Source organism: Trypanosoma cruzi (assembly GCF_000209065.1).
Source record: "Trypanosoma cruzi strain CL Brener chromosome Unknown tcruzi_1047053504313, whole genome shotgun sequence".
Taxonomy (NCBI): Eukaryota; Euglenozoa; class Kinetoplastea; order Trypanosomatida; family Trypanosomatidae; genus Trypanosoma; species Trypanosoma cruzi.
The window spans coordinates 1-22,313 of record NW_920413.1 but is presented as its reverse complement, the minus strand read 5'-3'; the positions used below and the strand labels follow the sequence as shown (position 1 = coordinate 22,313).

Below are 22,313 nucleotides of genomic sequence, written 5' to 3'. Positions count from 1 at the left end.
TCCGCTAAAAGCTTTTCACAAACGTTGATCAACGTCAATGGTGATGTCTCCCGTAGCTCAGGAAGAAGTTCACCAAAATTCAAAAGTGGCGCACCCGCACCACCATTTATTGAGGGCATATTCACTCGGCACATTAAAGCTTCACCCCCGCCAAACTTAACTGCACAAGAAGAAGCGTACATGACGAAGGCCAAATTGCTAAAACCACTAAAAAGCGGTCGGTAGGCTTCTGTGGGCACAAGGTTGTTCACAAAAAAGGTGGCGTAACTTTTTATCAAAGCTCCCAACAAATCCAACTCCAAAAAAAACGAGTCGTTGCATACAGACCTCCGCAAGACACACTGAGACCTGCAAAGAGGACGCAAGATACGGTCGTGCGGTTGTTGGAATTGAACTCAACTGGCGGCAGTAAAACCACTTCATTGGGGCAAATGTCAGAGCATCCAAGACCGAAGCGTTTCAGCGGAGCAGTGCGTCGCATCGCCATATACATGGAATTGCATAGCATCAACATGCAATAAATTTCTTGTGGAAGACGCCTTCCATGCTGATTCCAGCACCCCTATCGACACATTCACACGTGAAGCGTCACTTGTTGAACTTGTTTTTGAGTATAAAATGCCGCTAGGACACGTCACCGTCAATACACCTCCTTCCACATGATCTGTTGAAAACTCAAACGATGATATGTTCGCATGCACCGAAGGAAAACCACACGTTTGTGCCCCTCTCCACGTATTCATAGTTCCCAGCTGCATACGGAGATTTAAGGGTTCAAAAGTAATAACGACACCCAAGAGATATGTCCGCTGTAATTTTAGCGCGGAATTAAACTCCTCTTTTAATTCAGCCTCACAACACACCTCTGCGAAAGACTTTTTTTTATCAGTGTGCTACCCGTTGTTGACTGCACTCTTGATACAACGCCTGGCATGTTACTAACCCGTAGTAGGGCATCGTTCCACTCAGTTCGAACGTGGTACAAATACTCCCACAGCGCATTCGATACATTTAACGTCACCGCAGACACCAAAATATCCTCCTCTTCAGTCATTTCCACCTTCATGGGTGATAGCACGTCCGTTTCCTCGCCAAAACGCACAGACAATTCCTTCATCAAAAGACCCACACGTGAGTCACCGGATGTTCGCTCCATATGCGTCAGGGGTAGTTGCTTCAAATGAAACCGCAAATCATCCACATGAAAATCCATCAATGGGAAAACAAAACTTTTGGTTTTTCACATCGATTACTCAATTTTGTCTCCGGTGCATTACAATTTGTTTCTGGAATCGCCCGCAGAACGTGTGGCATGGCAACCATGATAGGCTGAACCAATTGCAGCATCCAATTAGATGTGGTGATAAAACGCAACGCTTCTAACGTCGTCCTGACAAAAGTCATGCCATTGCTTTCGGTTTGCTGAAGAGAAAAAAACGGTTCCCCGGAATCCGGCGCCCGTAGCAGCTGAGACTTTCCCCCCGCAACCAATGTGACATTCCCAACCGAAAAATTGGACTCCCCGTGGCGCTTCACAAACGCGACATCACGCAGCCACACCGTTGTTTCAGCAGGCAACCACACGCACGTAATTTTCGCGTCCACGTGAAGAGACAAGACAACAACAAATTCACGAGCATCTGAAGGCAGCGTCGGCGGCGGTGTCACACCCGCCCCTGTACTGCCAGCAAGTACCGTCGTGGAGTATCTCTCTTGAACCTTGCGCCTCAAAAATAACACCACATCACGATAGCGAATATCACCCTCAATATCGGCCAATTGCTCCCTCCTTTCCGCAATGTCCCGTGTGCGATGGCAGTAATCCAAGAGCGCAAGATACGACGTGCGGGCTTCGGCGTAGAAGTGAAGGTGCAACGAATTAAAGTTGTAACGCCCCCTCCTGTCCCGTATAAAAGCGAAGACACAACTTTTGGCGTGGGACCAACGTGAACTCAATGAACGCAGCTTATAAAACGGACGGCAATACTCGGGAACCTCTTTCATGATCCCATGGCTCACGGCGCACCTTGTGAGAGACCGCAATGCATCCTCATCAAAAAACAACGAGGATACGCCGTCAAAAACAATAGCAACGTTCTTGCGACAGAGAATACCCGCAGAACTGTACACGGAGGTCATGCGCATACTGAGATGATCAATTTCCACAATCTTTTGCGGTTGCTCCTTAGCAGCATTTGCACACACGGCAACCCCACTGAAGGTGATAACGATAACCTTCATAAGCTCAGCACCGGCCTCTAATGTAGGCTCAGTTTTCACCATGATCCCGCTCACCGTAATCTCAAAGCCCACGTCAGAATGTGAATCGCACGGCCACACAACACAGGGGTTCTTCAACTGCACGTGAATGGGTCGATTCATGACCCACAACACAGAACGACTGGCGGAATTGACAAGAAACAAAAAAAAACTTTTCCATTCTGTGGAAGGGATGTCAAATCCTCTTGAGAATCGCAAGATGCAAATGAAGTGTTACTGACACTCTGACACGACATGTAATCATCATCCTCCAAGCCGCGGAACAGTGCAAAGTTCATCCCTATTCTTCTACATTGAAGGCCACCACGACAGAACTAATGCAGCAGACACAAGTGCAGCGCAATATCCTTCACTATCCCGCGTTCCACCTTGCTTGCCATGAGTGCCACGGCGGCGGTGCCTGCGTTACATCTGGGATGACTCCAAAATGCCAGGCGCCATGCTGTGGAGAGTGGATGCTTGACGAACGTGCCCGTGTTAGTGCCTAACACAAAACGACGTCAAGTAGAAAAACTATCCGCAACTCAAACTACCCGTGTGTGGCCGCAACAAAACAAACACTGAGACATGTGCGGAGCAACGTAAAGAAAAAAAAAGAGAATAATCTTCTGGGCCGCTGGACGGATCCTGAAATTATCCAAAGAAACCAAACACGACAGGAAGGAAACAGAAGGTAAAGCAAGGGCAGTTCATTGCCTCAATGTTGTTTTCTGATTATATATATATATTCTTTTGACCCCTCGCTTGGACTTTGCACTCAGATAGGATCTGAAATATTATTACCTACGAAGTGGCGGACTTTGGACTCCTCCAACCACAAGACCCCGCCGCGAGGTAGGAAACAAAAAGGGGACGGGTAGAATGGAGAAATAGAAAAATATCTGGCCCCTATCGGTTCCATGCCCCAATAAATTCGTGTTCTCCCCAAGAATTCATAAGATAGGAAAAGTATCATAAAGGAGTGCATTCGTTTATCAGGATGTATATGTATATATACTAATTTCGCCAGCTCTCGCGCGATCATTCTCTTCACAAGTTACTAGAAAAAAAGAGAAATGATACAATAGCCCACAAGAATACATCGATATACAAGCAAAGTAATACGTCATTCCGCATAATTCTTCGTTCCTTCTCTTGTTGTTCGCTCTACACAAAATCAGAAGTATAAAGAGCGACAGGCATGCCCTCCCACACAGTCATCGTGCAACAGGAGGGAGAGTCACTGCAGGCACCCGCACAACAAAATAGAAACAAACCAACAAAAACCAACAATCAATGACGAGGTCAGGGCGGAGTCCGATGGGTGGCCGCGCAGCTGCACAGCCGTGGCCCCCACGTCCTCCCTCATGTCAGCCAGCAACGCACACTCACAACCTCCAGAAATTGACGCGTCACAGAAGGGCCTCATCGATTGTTTTCTCTAACGTTTTCCTGAATGCATCCTATGGCCCGCACACCAGCCACCACCGTCAAGCATGTCCTCATTACAGAGTACAGATATGAAATAGAGAAAGCAGCAGCTCCCATACTCGGTGCTGCAGCGGCGGGCGCAAAACACACGCACACACCCGTTACGCATCCGCCCCGGGCTGGCGTGATAGTTCGATAATCCGTTGTCGTCGATAATCGGTAAAATAGAATAAAAACACCAAATCAATCACCCAATCAGTCTATGAATAATGGAAAGAAGATCCCTGCCAGACGCATCCACGTTATGCCGCGTCTGCAACGGGCTTTGCGTCTTCTCACCGCGTAACGGTGCTATTGGGGGAGGAGCCTTTCCATCCCAAAAGAAAGAAACTGCGCCAGCTTTTTCGTCAAGCGGAGCATCTTCACCTGTCCAGAGGAACACAATTAATGCTGCAGCTCGCACTGGATGCACGGTCGAACAAGCTCAGAGTGTCTGAGCGGGTGTCACCGGCCATGGGCTGCTACGGCAATGCGGGTGGTCGGTACGACGACGCAACGGTGGTGCCAGAGGCGTACGACGATGACGCCATGTCGTGGAGTTTCTGCGTCTCCTCGTCGCTCTCCTCGTCATCGCGCAGCAGCGCCTCCAGCCCACCACGCCGCGGCTCGCGCAGCTCCTGCCAGTTGTGGTCCTCCGCGTGCCACACAACGACGCTGTACACAGTGACCGCAAGCAGCACAGTGGTCAGCAGCAGCACGATAGCCACGTACGCCCTCGCACCGCCGTCGCTCGGCGCAAGATGGTTCGCCGCGCTGACCACGCACAGCGCCGCAAGGAGCACAAAGCTCGTCGCGTGCATCACCGTCAGGAAGGACGAGCACATCATGTTCGTGAAGGCAACCACGCCCGCACCCGCAAGCAGCACAGCCGCCATGCAGAAGTACTGGACGTGGCAGCCTCCCACGGGCGGGTGCACAGCCGCAATCAGGCCCACCACACACAGCACCGACAGCTGGAACACGCACCAGTAAACGCGGCCGCCCCTCATGTTCGTCAGCAGGCCGCCGTACATCCGCTGCTGCGCCGCGGGGTGCCAATACCCGACGGGGTACAGCAGGCGCTCGTGCAGCGGCTTCCTCGAAAACTGCCAGTACCTCGTGAAGCTCGCGCCCACGTGGCGGGCAATCAAGTAGCACACGCCAGCAGGGAACGCCACACCGTACAGCACGCCAACGACACCAACCACGCGGTGCTGCACGCGGGCGCCGGGCATCGCCAGTGAAAGAACGGAGCCGAAGAAGATGCCGAGATGCATCGCGTGCGCCACGACGTACGTCAGGCTCGGGAAGCGCATCGCCGCCCACGCAGTCGCCGCGTCCACGCCGCGCCACCGCTGGAAGGCCGCCGTCACACCGCAGTGCACGCACCCGAACACTGCGGCCAGCAGCGCGTTGTCCACCGCCATCCACAGCGGGTCAAGGGCAGCGAACAGCGACAGGAAGTACGGCAGCGCAACGGTGCTCGCACGCTCCTGCGCCAAGGCACATGGCATCATCGCAAACACGCCGAGCGCCTGCATCTCCAGGACGGAGCCCAGCCCGCCGGTCACCACCACGGCAACAGCCGTCGCACCCGCAACAACGCCGGTGATCGCCGAGAGGGCGCTGGCAGCAGCGGGCAGCGTGTCAGACCTGATCGTGAAGGACCCAAGCAGCACACCCTTGCAACCGCCAAACACAGCCGCAGCGTCGCAGCGAATGACTATCGTCTCGTCGGCAGCAATGAAGTAACCGCGGTGCACGGGCACAGCCAGCTCCAGGACGGTGGACGGATTCGTCGCGTTGCGCACCCACGTCGCGTTGCTCAGCATCGCTCCCCACGGACCGCCAAACCCGCGCGGCTGCGCCGTCGACACAGGCACGAAGCTCAGGTGCGTGCCGAGCTGCGGGTCGCGTGCCCATCGAAACGGCGGCGGCAGCGTCACCATGAGCCGCGTCGGGACGGCGCTCCCACCGCCGCGGATGTCCTTCTGCGTCAGGCTCCCACCAGCCGCCGTCGTCGTCACGGCGAGCGTCGGGCACGCCACCTCGCTCCACCACAGCGTGCTGCTCACCGACGCTGTCGGGGTCCGCGTGGGCGACAGCGCCGCCGTCTCCGTCACCCGAATGATCTCCGTCGGCCCGTACTGCGTCGGACTGTAGTGCGTCGCGCTCAGACTCGGCGTCCACGTCGGCGTCAGGCTGCGCGTCTCCGTCAGCGTCGCCGTGTGGCTCAGCGGCGGCGGGGCGAGCGTGCGGTTGCACCCGTCCACGTGCGGCAGGTACACCGGCAGGCAGTCGCGCCCGTACCCGCCCTCAGCACAGCGGCAGCCGCACGACCCCGACATCGCCCTCGTCGCAGCAGCAAAGCAGCGCACGTCGGCGTCGCACACGCCACACGCCACGGGGCGGAATTCCCCGATGATGCCGGCGGACCTGTAGTCCATCGGCTGCAGCGTCTGCCCGTTCAGCGTCAGGCACCCCACGACGAACCTTCGGCCGGCTCCCCCAAGCGCAACGGTGCCGTCCATCACGACGGGCCCGCTGCCGGCGTTCCCGTGGAGCGTCAGCGTGCTCTGCACAAGCTCCGCACGGCGCGGGTACGACGGCACCGACAGGAGCCTGCCGCTGATGCTGTTGCCGCGCACCGACAACCACGACCCGAACGCAAACCACGCCGACCCCCGCAGCTCCAGCAGCGCGCCATCCGTCAGCGCACCGGCGTTTTCGTTCACTACGACGGCGGACGCGTTGGCCACCACACCGCCGCCAAACACCAATCCATGCGCGGCGTACACCTGGCTCCCCGACACGCGCAGCACAGCGCCTCCCAACGCAACCACGCGCGCACTCGCGTACAACGCATAGTCGCCGCCGAACACAGCCGCGTCCAGCGCAACACCGCCACCGACAAGCTCCAGCACAGCGCCGTCCACCACCACCGTCCGCCCACCAGTCACCACGGTCACGAGGGCAACGCCGGACACAACCAGCACGGACCGCACGAGCCGCAGGCCCGACAGCACAAGCACCGGTGCGTACGGCGAGGACTGCGAGCCAGGAAGATACAAAAGCGGCGTCGGCCTCGCGGCAACCAGCAGGGAGTCCGTCACCGTCAGCACGGACCCCGCGGGATACGTGCCGGTCAGCACAAGCGCACCGTTCAGCGCCTCCACATCGCACACGGACAGCTCCACCGGCCCGCTCTCGTCGCTCCCCGCCGCCATCGACCCGCGCAACGATCTACCGCCCATCACGTACAGCACAGCACCGTTCAGCAGCGACACGTTCTGCACAACGATCCGCACGCCGTCTCGCGCCATCCACGGCAAGTAGAGCACCGGACTCACGCCGTCCAGCACAACGTGGCGCAGCGTCACCTCGCTCGCGCCGGCAGGCACAACGAAAACCGACTGCACCGCCACGCCCTCGCGGACAAACACACTTGGCGCAGTGCCCACAGCGGGCGGCAGCACGGGAGCTCCCACAGGCACGCACGCCTCGCCGTACCCGTCGCTGCCGCACGCGCACACGCACACACCGTTATTCATGCTCGCAGACGCAGTCCGGGGCGCGTAGCAGTGCGTGTCCCTGTCGCAGGCGCCGCACCCAACAACGTCGATGCTCCCAGCGTCGCCAAAACCAGCCGCTGCGTACTCCTCCGCCGTCGACAGGACACGGCCACCAGCGTCGTTGCACGCCACCCTCACATGCGCCCCAGCCGAAAGCGACAGGCTCAGCGACAGCATCCGCGGAAGCAGCGCTCGGTTGCGCACGAAGCTCAGCGTGCTCCCAACAGCGGTCACGGCGCCAGCGGCGTAGAGCATCTCCCTCGAGACGCCGTCGTGCACGTTGTCCTTCGCCAGCAGCATCGACCCGTCGGCCAGGCTCACCGTCGAATAAAACGCTACCGCGTAGTCCTCCGTCAACACAAAGTCGCTCCGCACAAGCACCACGGCGGAGCCCGACACGCTCACAGCCCCACGCACAGACACCGCGTGCTTGCACAGCAGGAAGTCGCTGTCAACAAACGCCACCACGGAGCCGCCACTGGCCGCAACACCGCCCTCCACCGACACGCACAGCCCCCGCGCCGTCTGCACCAACAGCCCGTCCACGTACAGCGCACCGCGCGACGACAGCGCCACGCCGCCAACAACCAACACGCCAACAGCGTCGCGGAACACAGCCGCCACCTGCGAGCGCGCAATGGTCAGCACGCTCCCCGCCAGATTCACGCTGTGCAACACAAGGCACGCGGAGGCATCGCCAAGGCCGTAGGCGCCGCGGTACGCAACACGCCTCTCCGCAATCAGCACCGAGTCCACCACAGTGACGCGCGAGCCCGGCGGAAATCGGTTCGCCACCAGCACGCCGCCGCCAGAGCGCGACTCAAGCCCGCTGATCAACACATCGGCGCGGTGTCCAGCAGGCGGGTCGGACCGCCACCCAACAACGTACAGGCTCGCTCCGTCCACAAACGCGCAGTTCGCCAGCGTCACGTTGCGCACGCTCCCCGACATCAAGCCCACGTCCACCACGACGTCCGCCGCAAAGGTCACGCCAACGTAGCACGCCACCGACGTCCCGAGACCGGCACTCACCTCCACATCCACACGCACGTCTCGCACGCACAAGTCGGCGCCGTCGGTGCTCGGCGGCTCGGGGACAGCAACGGGCAGGCACGCATCGCCGTGGCCGCCCTCAGCGCACGTGCAGGCGCAGACATCACTCGAGGCCGTCGTCGTGTACGCGGGGAAGCACGACGCCGCAAGGGCGCATTGGTCGCTGCAGGTCAGAATTGTGGCGTTGTACACGGACGGAATGGCGTAGTTTGCTTCCTCTCCGCCGTTCACAGTGTTGCAAGCAGCCACAATCGCTCCGTTTGTGAGATCGCTGGAAACTGAGGATATCAGCAGTACTGTCGGCACGACCGTGTTGGACATGAATCGGTTGCCGGAAACAGACACCGTGGAGTCGCGGAGATTCACTTTGGGGAGAAGAAAAGCAAACGCATCCAATGGTGATGCGCGGCAGAGGTTGCCGCTCAGCTGCAGCCAGGAGTGGTAGTAGATGTTGGAAGCAAAGGATGAATAAAACACAACCGAGCTTCCCTGCATGTCGTTGCCCTGAAACACAACCGCCGAAAAAGACTCCACAATTAAGGCCGACAAAATGTGCATGAAGTACTTCACCAGCCTCGTCACAACGTTGCCTCGGATCACCACGGCAGAGTTGTTCAGCACCTTCAGCGATGAGGAGTGTCTAGACCCTTCAAGATGCATCAGCGTACTGTCTCCGCCATCCATACGAAACGTGTTGCCCACCACCGCAAACACGGAGTGCCACGACACGCTCAGCGCAGATCTGACAACGTGAATGGCGCTTGACGATGCCGTCACGCTCTGAAACACGTTGCCACTGAGCACCACCGCGGAGTCGTTGCTGATCGCCAGTCCATTCATCGCAACACACGACGGCCTCCTAATGTCCAAACCCGACCGAGGGATCAGCCTCGTGACAGTGAAGCGGTTCCCGCTGATCGTGATGTTCGTGTGCGGTGGAAACCCACCCTCCGGGATGAGCAGCGCGTCAATAAAATTGTTGTCGGTGACGACTATGTTCAGCGACCCAACAGCGGCGTACGCGTTGCCCAACAGCACCAGCACGGCACCGTCCCTCCACGTGCATCCATCGAACGTGACATGCGCCACGTCGCCCGTCATCGCCCCAACCAGCACCGTCAGGCTCATGCCGCCCCCGCTGAACGTCACATTGCGGTAGCACAGCCACGACAGCCCGCCGCCCACAGACTGCGCAACCTCGGGGTACACCATGTCGCTGATGCACTCACCAATCGGCGGTGGTGGTGGTGTTGACGGCGACGGCGGTGGCGGTGGCGGACCAGCAGGCACAGGCGCCGGGACACACACATCGCCGTGTCCCCCAGCAGCGCACTGGCACTCGCAGTCAACGACCGCCGTCGTCAGCGGTGCAAAGCAGTCGCCGTCCTTCGTGCACTCCCCGCACGCAGCAACCGTCGTCACGTTGATGATGCCGTTCAACTCCAGCTCCGCCGCCGTCGTCACCTCCCGTCCCGCGACCGTCAGGCACCCAGCAACAAACCGGTAGCCGGCCCCAACCCGCTTCAGCAAAGGCACCGAAAAACCAGTCGAGCCCATCTTGCAGCCCGTCAGCGTCACCACGCTGCTGCTGTCAATGCTCACAAAAGCGGAATCCCATACCTTGAAAACCGCACCCAATCCCACGTCGTTGTCGCGCCAATCCAACCAGCTTGACCGCTGGACGGTCCACGATCCTTCTGCAAAGATGGCGTAGGACACGGAACCACTGTTCCCCACCACGCGCAACACGCTGTGATCCGACACGCTGAAGTCTAGGCACTGATACAGGAGGCTTGTTCCGGAGGCCATTGTATTGTCGAGCAGTGCAAAAACGGAGTGGTCACTCACACTGAGTCTGTACACGTAAAACATGTGCGAGTATCCATCAAAGCTGCAGTACCGCACGTACAGCGAGCTGCCGCCCACCAGCGTCAGCGTCCCGGTCGAGTACAAACCAAACCCGCCACGCTTCGATGCATGCACATTGACGTTGCTGACCAACAGCGAGGACGCACTCAGCACGACGCTCCTCAGCGTCACCACGCTCAGCGTCTTTCTCACAGTGCCTGGTAAGTTGACCGCGGAAGACTGCACCACGTCAACCTCCGTGACGGCAATGTCGCAGTGCTGCGGGAGGGCAAGTGCAAACACAACAACGGAGGACCGCATCACCGCCTGGCTCACGCGGATCAGGACGCCGGCTGACTCCGCCGCCTCAGCACCCCCAAAAAACCGCAGCGCGGCTCCATCACGAAATGTGCACCCAGTCAGCGTGATGTTGATGGGGAGATGCAGCGGCATACTTTCAAAGGAAAACGCCAGCGCAGCACCCACGCCGCTGAATGTCACGCCCACGTAGCAGTGGTACGCCTTCCACATGTTCAGCGTGAGGCTCGTCAGCGTCTGGTTCACCACGCAGCTCGTGTCGCCGTCCACGGCTCTCTCCGGCAAGGGCGGCACAACCGTGTCGGGCACCTCGAAGGGAAGGCAAGACGCGCCATGCCATCCGTCCTTGCAGCTGCACGAGCACGAGCCGCGATCCACCGACTCCGTCCCGGGCATGTAGCACGCCGCGTCGTCGTTGCATGTGCCACACCTGAACACCACCACATCCTCCGGAAACACGTCGTCGTACGACACCTCCTCACCGCCCTGCAAGTTGCACCCAACGACCAACCGCGCGGATGACGTCACGACAATGCTCGATGGGAAAATATTGACAAAGGAAGCCCTCAAGTTCACCTGACGGTTGTGTGCAAGTGCCGCTGTGGTGCCGCTGCCTGACAAATGAATTTTATGCTGGGGACGTGGCACAATTAATAAGGAGGCTGCACTCACGTTGTTGCCCTCCACACGCCACTGCGCTCCACCCTGAAGGATGAGGGAGTTCGATAAATACACCAGCGCGGGATCAAAAAATTCCGTCCTGTAAGCGAAAGTGCAGTCCGCCACTCGCAGCAGCCCCGCGGAGCTCACAGTGGCCCTCTTCACAAACCAAACGCCTACGACCGCGCTCATCGTGTTGTTCTCAACGTCAAAGTAGCCGCCGTTCTTCACATCAACAGCATGAACGCAAACGGCTGATTCCGCACCGTTATTATCCGTTGTCCTCAGCGTATTTCCCTTCACAACGATCCCGCCACAATCAACAACAACAGCATTGATGAAATAGACTGCGTGCCTATTCCCCTCGATGTTGTTGTCAAGCAGCAGCAGCGTCGAGTTTGCACCAAAAGAAAAATCCAAAAAGGCAACAGCGTGGCTCGACGTCGTCACAAGCGTACTGCTAGCCACCAGTATCTGGGAGCCCGTACCAAAATCACCCCTGAACTCCAATGCACCAGAATCCAGCAACGACGATGCCACGTTCACGTGCACCCTCGCACCACTCCCCTTGATCAACAGGCCCATGAGGACGCAATGCAGCAGCGTGATGTTGAGTGTCTGCTGCGGTACGTCAAAATGTGACAGTTCAAGCACAATCGCGGCGGTGAAGGTCACGTTGACAAAGCACAGACCACGCACACCGGGATCAGGATCGTACACGGAGCTGATGCTGCCACCGTGCACGCAGCGGACCTCCGTGTCCTTCGCATCGGGGAGCGGGAGCGGCCCAAGGCCGTCCGGAACAGCAGCCGGCAGACACGTGTCACCGTAGCCGCCAGCAGCGCACTCACACTCACAGCCGCTGATGCTGCTCGTCCTCGCAGCAAAGCACACGGCATCCACGGTGCACGTGCCACAGTCCAGCACCGTCACGGGCACTCCAATATTGAGGTCGTCTTGGTAATCCGTCACAGGAGAGCCCCTTGCCTCGTTGCACACGCCGTATATGGTCGGGCGCGCGTCGGATGGTGGTGACCAGTTGCTTGTCATGTGTGCAATGGTTGACGAGTACGAGCCATAAGTGAAGTTGTTGTAAAGTATCGACCACACACTCCGACCGCGAAACGCCACGCCGTTCTCATTGGCCACGTACACAACGTAGGCGGCGCGGAACTCGTTGTCGCGGTGCACCAGCCAGCTGCCGCCAGTCACGGTCAGCGTGTTTGCCATGAGCATGGCGAAGCCAAGACGGAACGTGCTGGACACAATCTGCAGCACGCTGCCGCCAACCACCGCAACGTCCTCAAACACACACGCGCCTTCGTAGAAGCCAATGCTCGGCACACTCCACGAGCTGTTCTGTATGGAGAACACGGAGCCGCCGCTGACACGGAGGTCCGACCAAAAAGCGTACATCACGTGCGCCCGCGAAATAACGACGCAGTTGTCCATGTAGAAGACGCTGGACAGGTTGGCGCCAAGGCCGTGCTCCACAAGTATCGCAGCGCACGAGCCCCCGCCACACACCAGGATCGACCGCGTCATGACAAACCGCGTCGACAGAAGCCGGACGCCGTCCAGGACAAGCGCGGGGCCGTACCGGGATCCCTCGTGGCCAATGGTCGTCGGCACGTACTGCGACCCGCCAACCGTCGCGCGCAGTGTTGAGTTCGCCAGCAGCACACTCGAGTGCGGCGGCATCGCGCCCTGCAGCACAATCGTGCCCTCCAGCGACGTCACATTTGTCATGTTGACGAGGGCGTGCGGCACCAGGTGCGCCGTGCTCTCGCTGAGGCCACCAATCCGCAGCTGCGCGCCGCCCACAAGCACGCAGTGGCGCAGCGTCACGTTCAGCGCGTAAGCAAACGCGTCCATCGAGCGCAGGTCCACCGCCACAGTGATCGGCCCACTGAACACCACCGAGTCGAAGCACGCCGTCGCACGCCCGCCGCCAACCGTCACCGACTCCGTCAGCGTCACGCCAATCACGCAGTCCTGCGCACCGCCACCACCGCCGGCCCTCGCAGGCGGCACGTCGAACGGCAGGCACGCCTCGCCCACACCGCCGGCAAGGCAGCTGCACACGCAGTCAGAGAACGACGCCGTCAGTCCATCAAAGCACGCCAGCGCGGCCGCACAGCCGTCGCAAGGCACCACGCTCACGGAGGGCAGGCCGGCCATGCGGTAGTCGCCGCTGCTCCGCAGCACCCGGCCGCCGGCACGGTTGCACTGCACCGACACGGCACCGCTCGTGATCGTCGGCCCGGAGACAAGCGTAGCGCCAGTGGCAGCGCAGCGCGCAATCGACACGGTGCCGCCGCTCAGCGTCACCCCCGACAGCGACGCCACAGACGACGCCTCGCCCACCGCCCACACGTCCTGCAGGTCCAGCCACCCGCCGGCATGGATCGTTCCACCGTCGCAGCGCACCAGCGACGACGCAACAGACCCCTCGACGCCCACGAAGCGCAGCACCGAATCAACCACCGCGAGGCGCTCGCCAAGCACAATGCCGCCGCCACGGCTCACTACCGACACGTTCGTCACGGAGAACACCGAGTGGCTCCGCAGACTGAGACGCGAAGAGGACGCCACATGCATCGCGGACGCGGTCGGACCGCCCGACGCCTCAAGCGACACGCCGTCAAGCACCACAGCGCTCGACAGCAGGTCCACGCCGCCGCCAACGTGCACCGCCGACCCGCCCGCGTGCAACGACCTCAGCACAGTGTTGCTCACACGCAGCTGCGTCTGCAACAGCGACGTCGCGTGCAGCACAAGCGGCGACGCCACCACGTCCGTCAGCCCGCTCAGCTGCGAGTAGCGCATCGGCCCCGGCGTAATAATCGTCGAGTCACGGACCGTCACGTTCGTGTGTGCCGGCAGGTTGTGCTCAAACACGAGCGAGCAGTAGCTCCCGGACAGCCCGCTCACGCTCACCTCCAGGCTCCGGTCACTCGCCGGCTCACCGCTGTAGCCCCGCACGTAGATCTGCGCGCCGCCGTCGCACACGCAGTCCTTTAGTTCGATGCGCAGCGCGCCGGGAAGCATCGCCGGCACGTCAAACACCACAGCCACGCCGTTCGTGATGCACACGCCGTCCAGCAGCACCGTGTCCACGGCGCGGCCAACCGTGATGGCTCTGTCCACCGTGCCGCCCCGCAGTCGCAACACCACCGCATGCACCGCGGGCATACACGCCGCCGCCGCAACCAGCGCCAACACAAAAAGAAGCGCCGCACGCACAGCCGTAATGGCCATGTGCCGTACACGATGCCGGCTGCGCGGACGCGCACCCACCGAAGACCGCATCCACAGACACAAACAGGTACCAACAGGGCTGTCGTGTTGTGTCGCACTAGACGCGTCGACCATAACTCCCGCCTAATGAATCCCTTTCTACAGATGGCAAATCTAGTGATACGATCCGCCAGATCGTATCCCTACTACTTCTAATCCTACAGCAATTAATCCCTAACACCTTGAAACGATAGTCGTGCTGGCGAAGCCAAATTACACTTAACTGCACGGTCAGAGGAGAAGAAGGAAGCAGAGCAACAGCAAATAAACACAGTGACACACAGAGGCATCCGGTCACAGACAGTCCCCACCAAAGCACAAACACCGACACAAAAAAGCACAGACACAATCACGCCAGTGACACCATCGCCCTCCACCCGCCCACGCAGCCTCAAACAACAACCATGCAGAGTGGCAGGATCCCGGCAAAAAGTAAAATGGCCATTGGCACCGCTCCTTTTACCAAATGCCTCTACCACAGAGCAGTCCTGATGCCGTGAAAGACACACAAGGGCCGGGACAGACCACGTGGCAGCGTTACAACCGGCGGCCATCGAGCGCGTCCAAGGATGAAATGGTGACGTGGAAGAGGGGTGGAGGACTCGCCGTTCGCCAGCAGAAAAAGCGTCTTTTCTCCCTCACTTGGGTCGGCATTGCACAACAAACAGCGTCACCATACGCGTAAACAGCACACACAAGAAGGACGAATGAAGAGGTACAGTGGCGGCACTCAGACACGGGGGACAAGAACCCGGATTAATTGTGCGGTCGGTGCCTTCCTCCTCAAACTGGGGCGCCACTCCAACAACGCCGTCGCCCGCCTCCTCCCCCACCAACACAACAAGGGAGCAACAGCGGGAGATGCGACAATCGCGACGAACACGCAGCCGCAGAGTCCCATTGCAGCCGCCATGACCAAACAAAAGGGGACTGCACAGAGCACCTTATCCAAACCCTCAGCCATCATACTTTTTAGAAAAAAGGAGGAAGGGAGACATGCCGACAGAACCGTCTGTTTCATTCCTGCCTCTGGTTAAAAAACAACACAACAACAAGACAACAGCCAAGCGCACAACAATGCGGGCAAGAACACACACACACATCATCGCGGCGCCATCGGTATATGCACAAGGAGGATGAGGCCTTCCACATAGGTCGTGTCCCACCGCGTGCATAAAATGCAAGACAGCGTCCGCACAAAAAACGCACACACCGCCAGCAATCACCCACAATGGACAAGAGGAGACACACCACCACCGCCTCCAGTTCAATCCCACGACCAACAAGATACGGCCACAGCCCGCTGCCGGCACACAACGCACACGGAGCTAGCAATCACACAAAGAGCCGCACGCAGAAGCAATTCCTCACCCAGCCATGACGTGGCAACAAAATTTCCAGCCATTACACCCACAATGAGACTTGGTGCCCAACTCAAAGCAGTCGTAGGTGGTGCATCACACCCGCAGGAAAGGTGACTCGCGGTGCACTCCCTCTCCTCCTTCCCTTCATGCCCACTAAAGGAAGCAGCAGCCACCCGCAACCGCCAGCACACGCTAAAAAAAAAGCATCCAAATCCACTGCAATGTGCATCTTGTTGTGTGTGCCTGCAGACACACGAAGCAAAGAAGTAAAAACAGGAGCAGAGCATGTGAAGGGACGCACACACAAAAAAATTGTACGGCGGAGGTGCATGGCAGAAATAAGTAGAAAAAGACTGCTCAAGCTCATGATATTGCACTGCAGAAAAAGCAGCGGCCATTCATTAAAAATTAACAAAAATAAATAAAAATTCATCTTCGCCCTTCCACACCACACACTTTGGAAAAAAGAAAAAAAAAAGAGAAAAAAAAAAGAAAATGTCGTCCTCTACTACGCCTACACACAAATAATTAAAAAGGAAAAGAAAAAAACACAAAAAAAAGCACCCAACTACCATCTAGCTCCAGAAATTGTCTGCATATTTTGTCCGAAAAATAAGATTAAAAATATATTTAAATGTATTTCAGCCGTCCGACCCTCCATGTGTCCGCACATCGTTTATATTCCATGGGGTCATCTGCGTGTTGCTGCTCCCCTCAGCCCTCTCATCGGCGCGTGAGTGCGGCCCGCAGAGCACAGTCACTCGTGTGTGGGAACTGAGAGAAGCACGCAGACATGAAGGGGGTCGCGTCTCTCCATCGGGGGAGTGAGCGCAGCAAAAAAATCTTAAAAACACGGCGGCAGGGTGTGGCTGTGTGTGTGGCGCTGCGGGTGTCTGCCCGCCCTGGCCGCAAAAGAAAAGCAAAACAAGAGGGAAGAAATATGTGCTCCGCCCCACAGGCCCTCGTCGCACGCCCACACGTCACGGCTCCCTCAGCGCGCCGTTCGTCGCGGCCCCTCCTCATGCGTGCAGCAGGCGAGGCGCACAGGGCCGTCGTCATGAGCGTGTCGGTGGGTGTGCGAGTGGAGCAGTTGGGCGGGAAACACACGGCACCCCTCACAGGAAGAGTGCAGCAACAAACAATTAAAGAGGGAAGAGTAGAAAAGAAAAAGAAATTCCATAGTGATTGCCCCCAAAAAGCAAAAAAAGAAGGGAAGAGTGGAGCAAAAAAGAAAAAATAGAAATAAAAATTTTAAAGCAAACAAAAATAATTAAAAACAAACATTAAAAAAAAACATTAAAAATTATACTCCGAACAGAAAAAAAAAATTTTTAAGCCGGAAAAAAAACGTTCATGGTGGTTGCCCTAAAGTAGCAAGGGAAAAATAGAAAAAATTAAGAGGAAACAAAAACAAATTATTCTCTGCGGAGTAAAATTTATTCCTAGCGGTGTGTGTGTCGGTGCAGGGAAGGGCGCAAGTGTCCCACACTGAGGTCGCACACTCCTCACGCAGCCGCAAACCCCCACAACCCCAACAGCAGAAGAAGCAGCGGCAGCAGTCCGCTCTCACGCATAGTGCCAGCAACGCTGTTATCCCACTGCGACGAATTTAAAAGGCTGCTGCTGAGTGTCGCCGCCTCTGCTTCCTTGACCTGTGGATGGAGCCCATCTTGTCCCTTGCCTTCAGCGTTATGTGTTGCTGCATTTGCTGCGTCGGGGGTGCCCACAGAGAATTGGGTTGGTTGATCTGCCTGCATCATATCTCCACCTTCCGTCCCCACCGTTTGTGCATCATCAGATGAGGAAGCACCAACATCAGTACTGGCGGCGCCTGAAGATGTAACAGATGCCACAGCTTCATGTCCATCGGAAGATGTGGCAGATGCCAGCTGGTCTGCAGTTCCCTCCCTTGCTGAGGATGTCGCGGCATTGAGCTCCTCTGGCGTGGATGTCGCGGCATTGAGCTCCTCTGGTGTGGATGTCGCGGCATTGAGCTCCTCTGGTGTGGATGGAGCGCCACCACTCGGAACACTGCTCCCGTTCAAAGTTGCCTGTTCCGTCGGCTGTGGTCCGGCAGTAGCAGGCGACGGCACAGTTGGCTGCATCTCTGTGGTAACCGAAGTGGTCAAAGGTTCAACGGGCGGGGAAGTAGTTGTCAACGCTTTCGCCGGCACCGGCTTCCTTTCCGGAGGTGGAATGGTGACTTTACTCGCGTTGAGGGCACCAATCTCAGTTTCATTCAACGGGCGGTTGTACAGAAAGACGTTCGCCACCGTCGCATGGATTTTTCCGCTGCTCAACTGCTCATCGTACGCGCCAAAGTAAAAGTGCGAGACCGTGTCCAGCCCTCCATTGAACGAATTTTTCAGACTCCTATTCCAAAGGAGAGTCCCGTCAACGTACACGGAGCCCATACCGTCATGCATTTTGAGCACCACGTGATACGTCTTGTCCAGCTCCCATGCGGTAAAACACTTCGGGAACAAGTCATTCACCACGCTCCACTCCATATTATTATTGTACGACAGTCCCAGGAGTGTTGTCTTCCCCATTCTCTTCAGGCCCATCAGGGGAGTGATGCCCTTCGGCACCTCGTGGATCGACACCGTTGCCGCAAGAGTAAACCCATAGTTTGCAAAGTGGAGCGGTCTGGTCGGCCACTGCTTGTCCACAGGCCACTCGGCCCCCGCGCCTTGCCCTTCGAACGTCCACCCACTGGGAGCCTTTTTCGTCGCACCCCTCACAACGGCATTCACCCCGAGGTACTCGTCCTCCCACTTGTCCCCACGGAGCCTATCGGCCAAATGGCCCACAAGCCCAGCCGTGGGGAAAGGAACAGAACAGCCCCATCTTGACAGCGCGGCGTCTGAGGCAATTGAGCTGCATTGTCTCGACAAGGCATTGTCCGTTGCGGCCCAGGTAGACAGCGCATGCCTTATCTTCTGCAGCTCAAGCGTCAGATCCAGGAAGAAGGCTCCAGAGTTGCTTCCACCACTGGCCTCGTACAAACAATACAGCTTATCATTCGCGTACAACAGGGAGCTGGAGGTCGCGCCATACCCAGTGGGTAACAGGCCAACGTGGTAAATGCGGTTCGTGTCCGTTAGCCACAGGTGAATCTCGCTCTTCTGGTTGTCCTCGAAATATTCCAGCTGGGTGAGGAGGATCACCTTCTTTCTGCCAATCGTTGCAGTGATGAATCCACTCTGAATGTGGAGCCCAAGACCTGCCAATGAGTTGCTCCACACGCGCGAGAGCGTCCCCAGAGCCTCCGTCCACGTTTTCCTCTTGTCAGTCGACTCGTACACTCTTCTGCGGCCGCACTCACATGAGGTGATCATGATAATTTTCCCAGCCTCCCATTCAAGTATACTGGGGTTGGTGCAGCCCGCATGTGTCGCGCTGTTCGCAAAGGTCCAGTGCTGTTGACCGGAATTCCAGTACATGACTGTGGACGCAGTGCTCCCTCCCATTGTCAGAAACTGCACGGGAAACACGAGCGTGCCATCCGTCATTTTCGTGATGGGAGTACTGGCATCGTTGAGGAAGCCAATCATGTCACCGGGTTGATAGAGATAAGGAAGGCGAACGCTCATAGAGACGGAACTCATCGACAAACCTCCGCTTCGTCCGGGCTCCGTCCCCAGAAAATGGATAACAGACTCCACACCACTTACTCCCCGCCCATCGGTAAACCGAATTATGGCTCCGTTCCGTAAGTCGTAGCCCTCCACAAATGCAAAAAGCGGTCCGAAGAGTATGAAAGGCGTGGTAAACAACATCTGGTGAAGGCGTGCAGCAAAAGCGTCAAGATCTCCAGGTCTCGAGTACGGACTCCAATTCACCCCATCATCATTGCTGATCCGTGCCATCAACTGCATGGACGCACTCCCGCTCCCCGCAGATTCATTGAACTGAGCTCCAGCAATGACCAGAAGCATCCCGTCCACATTCACAAGATGGGGATTGCGGAAAATGTGGCCAGCGGCCGCTGTGTTTGCGGCTCGATACTCCCCTGGCGACTGCTCAGAACTGCGTCCTCCATAGGAATCGCACACTCTCGTTCCAAAGCTTTGGGCCTGCACAGGCCCCACGGCGGCGCACGTCAACGCGAAAAGGAGGAGCAGCACCGCAGAAGCAAACACACGCCGGGACATGTGGGGCCTCCGCGGCTCACTCTCTCTTCCTTCCCTCCTCCTTCCGTGGGATCCGGTCACGCGGCGACGGTTGTGTGTGCGGGGTGCCTTCACTGCAGCAACACGTGAGAGCATACAAATATGTGTGGGCGGTGTGTGTGCAGTTGTTGGTCCTTTCAGAGCCTTCGAATTCCACAGTAGCGATTCGCGTTTGGTAGTAACTTCCTTCTTCATAAGGAGCAACAGAGAACAGAAGCAGAAAGGCAGCACAACAGCAGTACACACCTGAACCACTCACAGCGAAACACAAAATCACCATCCAACCAGTCAATATTCTACAGCACCCCTCAACAGCACGCACACAGAAATTAGGGGAAAAAGTGAGCAGCCTCCCAATGGGGGACCGCAGGCCATGGCTCTGCAAATAAGGCAAGCGACGGGGGGCCACGTGTGGAGTGAGGAAAAAGAGAGTTGCACTGCAACGGCACGGCGGCGTGACACCCCGTGGAGAGCATCGATGCGGACCAGCACGTCACGTGCAAAAAGAGTTGCTTCTCCCGCCGAGCAGAGAGAGAAAACGGCCTCAGTAGCCCAATAGTGAGAGGTCGCCTGCACCTCCTCGCAGCACCTGCAGGCTCTGCAGGCAAAAAGTTGCAGATGACGCTCTGCTAAACGCATGACGGCCGTTGCACCCTTCACAATGGCAATTGCATCCTGTGGCACCACACGCCGCAGTCGGTGCGCACAGTCTCCGTCCTCCTTCCCTCCTTTCCCTCTCCCTGAGAGCTCATTGATGGCCGTGGCACACCCACCGACATGTCAGAAATCACTTGTTTTTCTTCTTCCCTCGCACATCGCACAGCAGCACCGCCAACCTCATTTTATCTCCCTTTATTTTACGTACCCTCTTCCGTCAAAGCTTCCGATACTGCCGTCCGCCCACCTCCGTTCATGTCGCCTCCCCTTCGGGTGCTCGCACCACACTCACGGCCCTCTTGATTGTTATCGTCTGGCCGCATTACGCTTCCATCAGCACCATTGGGAATGGATCCTCGCATGAATGAAGATTGTTGTCGCAGAGCGTTGTCGCCCTCCTAATCAAAGGGAAACAACAACGGATAAACTCCCACAAAAAAAAGCATGGCAGTCTTTCCCTACGAATGTGTGCACCCAAACTCATCACATCCGTTCCCCCTCGTCAGTCATCCATGCCCACAGCACCGCGAAAGCACGTTTTCACCCGTGATCCCGGAAAGAAATGCCGTTTCCCTCACCACCATCACATCCACACTGGTGCGCAGTTGCCGCTCGCACGTACCCCCTTCCACATAAACAAAGCCAATCCACAAACGATAAAATAAAAAAGCAGCGCGATGCGTTGACGGATTCCTTCCGTTCCGTCTGTTTCGTGATGAAGCCCCGCCTCCTTGCTTATGTATTTCTGTCTCCTCTTTATGTCACCCACACAAATAAAATGCTCAAACAAAGTCCTGAAAACCCCTTTTATAAGTCACCGACACCTGCTCTGCGCCCTTGTGTCGCGTCAATAAAAGACCCTCATTCACAAATGCACCCCGATGTTCAAAAGGAATACCCGCACCCGATAATCCTTTAACAGAGTATTAGGAGCAAGCTCAGAAACACGCACCACCAATACAATCATAAAGCCCGTAATGAAAAGGCCACTCCAGCATGGACCTTTTTTAAAAGTCTTCATAGAAAACGGCCATGTACGAATTGAACTTGTCCAGACAAAACATTCCTCTGTGTCAAATCCATTCTCGTCATGAATCCTTCATGAAACCCCGCCGCACTGGTTAAACTTTCACCACTCAATCGGCCACGGCAAGCAAGAAATGAAACAGCCACATAAGGACAATCATCCGGTAAAGCATGCCTTTGGCTTTGTAGGCGGATAATCGCACAGAAACAGTGCCCATCCACAAGGAAACAGCATACACTGCGGCTCCTGCACTCCCTAATAAGCGCCTCATAAAATAAAAATTTGTGTCGCGATTTCAGAGCACTGAAGTACAAAAAAAAAAATGAATTGAGGGCAACAGTCGAGCACAACCTCTACTGAGTCTTTCTCCGCAGGGAGAAAGGGCACCAAGCACACTGCGCTCGACATTCACTCACAATAAGACACCAATAAATAAGCCAAGGGCGGTGTGGAAATGGATTTATTCCATTCAGCAGCCCCAGCGGATCATAAAATACAAAAGGGGCCCAACGTAACGATGGTTCCTATCATGGCACCACACAACGTCGTGCTTCCATTTCAGGATGGGAATTAAGGAGTTAGCTGCAAGTGCAGAAACCGTCTTCTCCAC

At 57.1% G+C, this 22,313-nt stretch overlaps 2 protein-coding genes and 1 pseudogene across 2 annotated transcripts, besides 7 other annotated features; all 3 read right to left on the bottom strand.

The window, feature by feature from the left end:
• Positions 1–2,382, bottom strand: Tc00.1047053504313.40 (annotated as a pseudogene).
• Positions 1–22,313: a sequence feature (areas not merged during assembly with more than two copies in the genome that could not be assigned to a particular haplotype).
• Positions 2,880–3,321: a mobile genetic element.
• Tc00.1047053504313.30 (dispersed gene family protein 1 (DGF-1), putative) lies at positions 4,212–14,555 on the bottom strand (the record flags this gene model as incomplete). The annotated part of the gene is made up of 1 exon (XM_805482.1): positions 4,212–14,555. The coding sequence occupies one exon, from the start codon at positions 14,553–14,555 to the stop codon at positions 4,212–4,214; it is 10,344 nt and encodes a 3,447-aa protein (XP_810575.1).
• Positions 9,589–9,632: a microsatellite.
• Positions 16,245–16,274: a sequence feature (AT_rich).
• Positions 16,306–16,340: a microsatellite.
• Positions 16,453–16,480: a sequence feature (AT_rich).
• Positions 17,038–17,147: a sequence feature (T-rich).
• Positions 17,350–20,214, bottom strand: Tc00.1047053504313.10 (trans-sialidase, putative; the record flags this gene model as incomplete). Its single annotated transcript, XM_805481.1, has 1 exon — positions 17,350–20,214. One exon carries the CDS (start codon positions 20,212–20,214, stop codon positions 17,350–17,352), a length of 2,865 nt encoding a protein of 954 aa, XP_810574.1.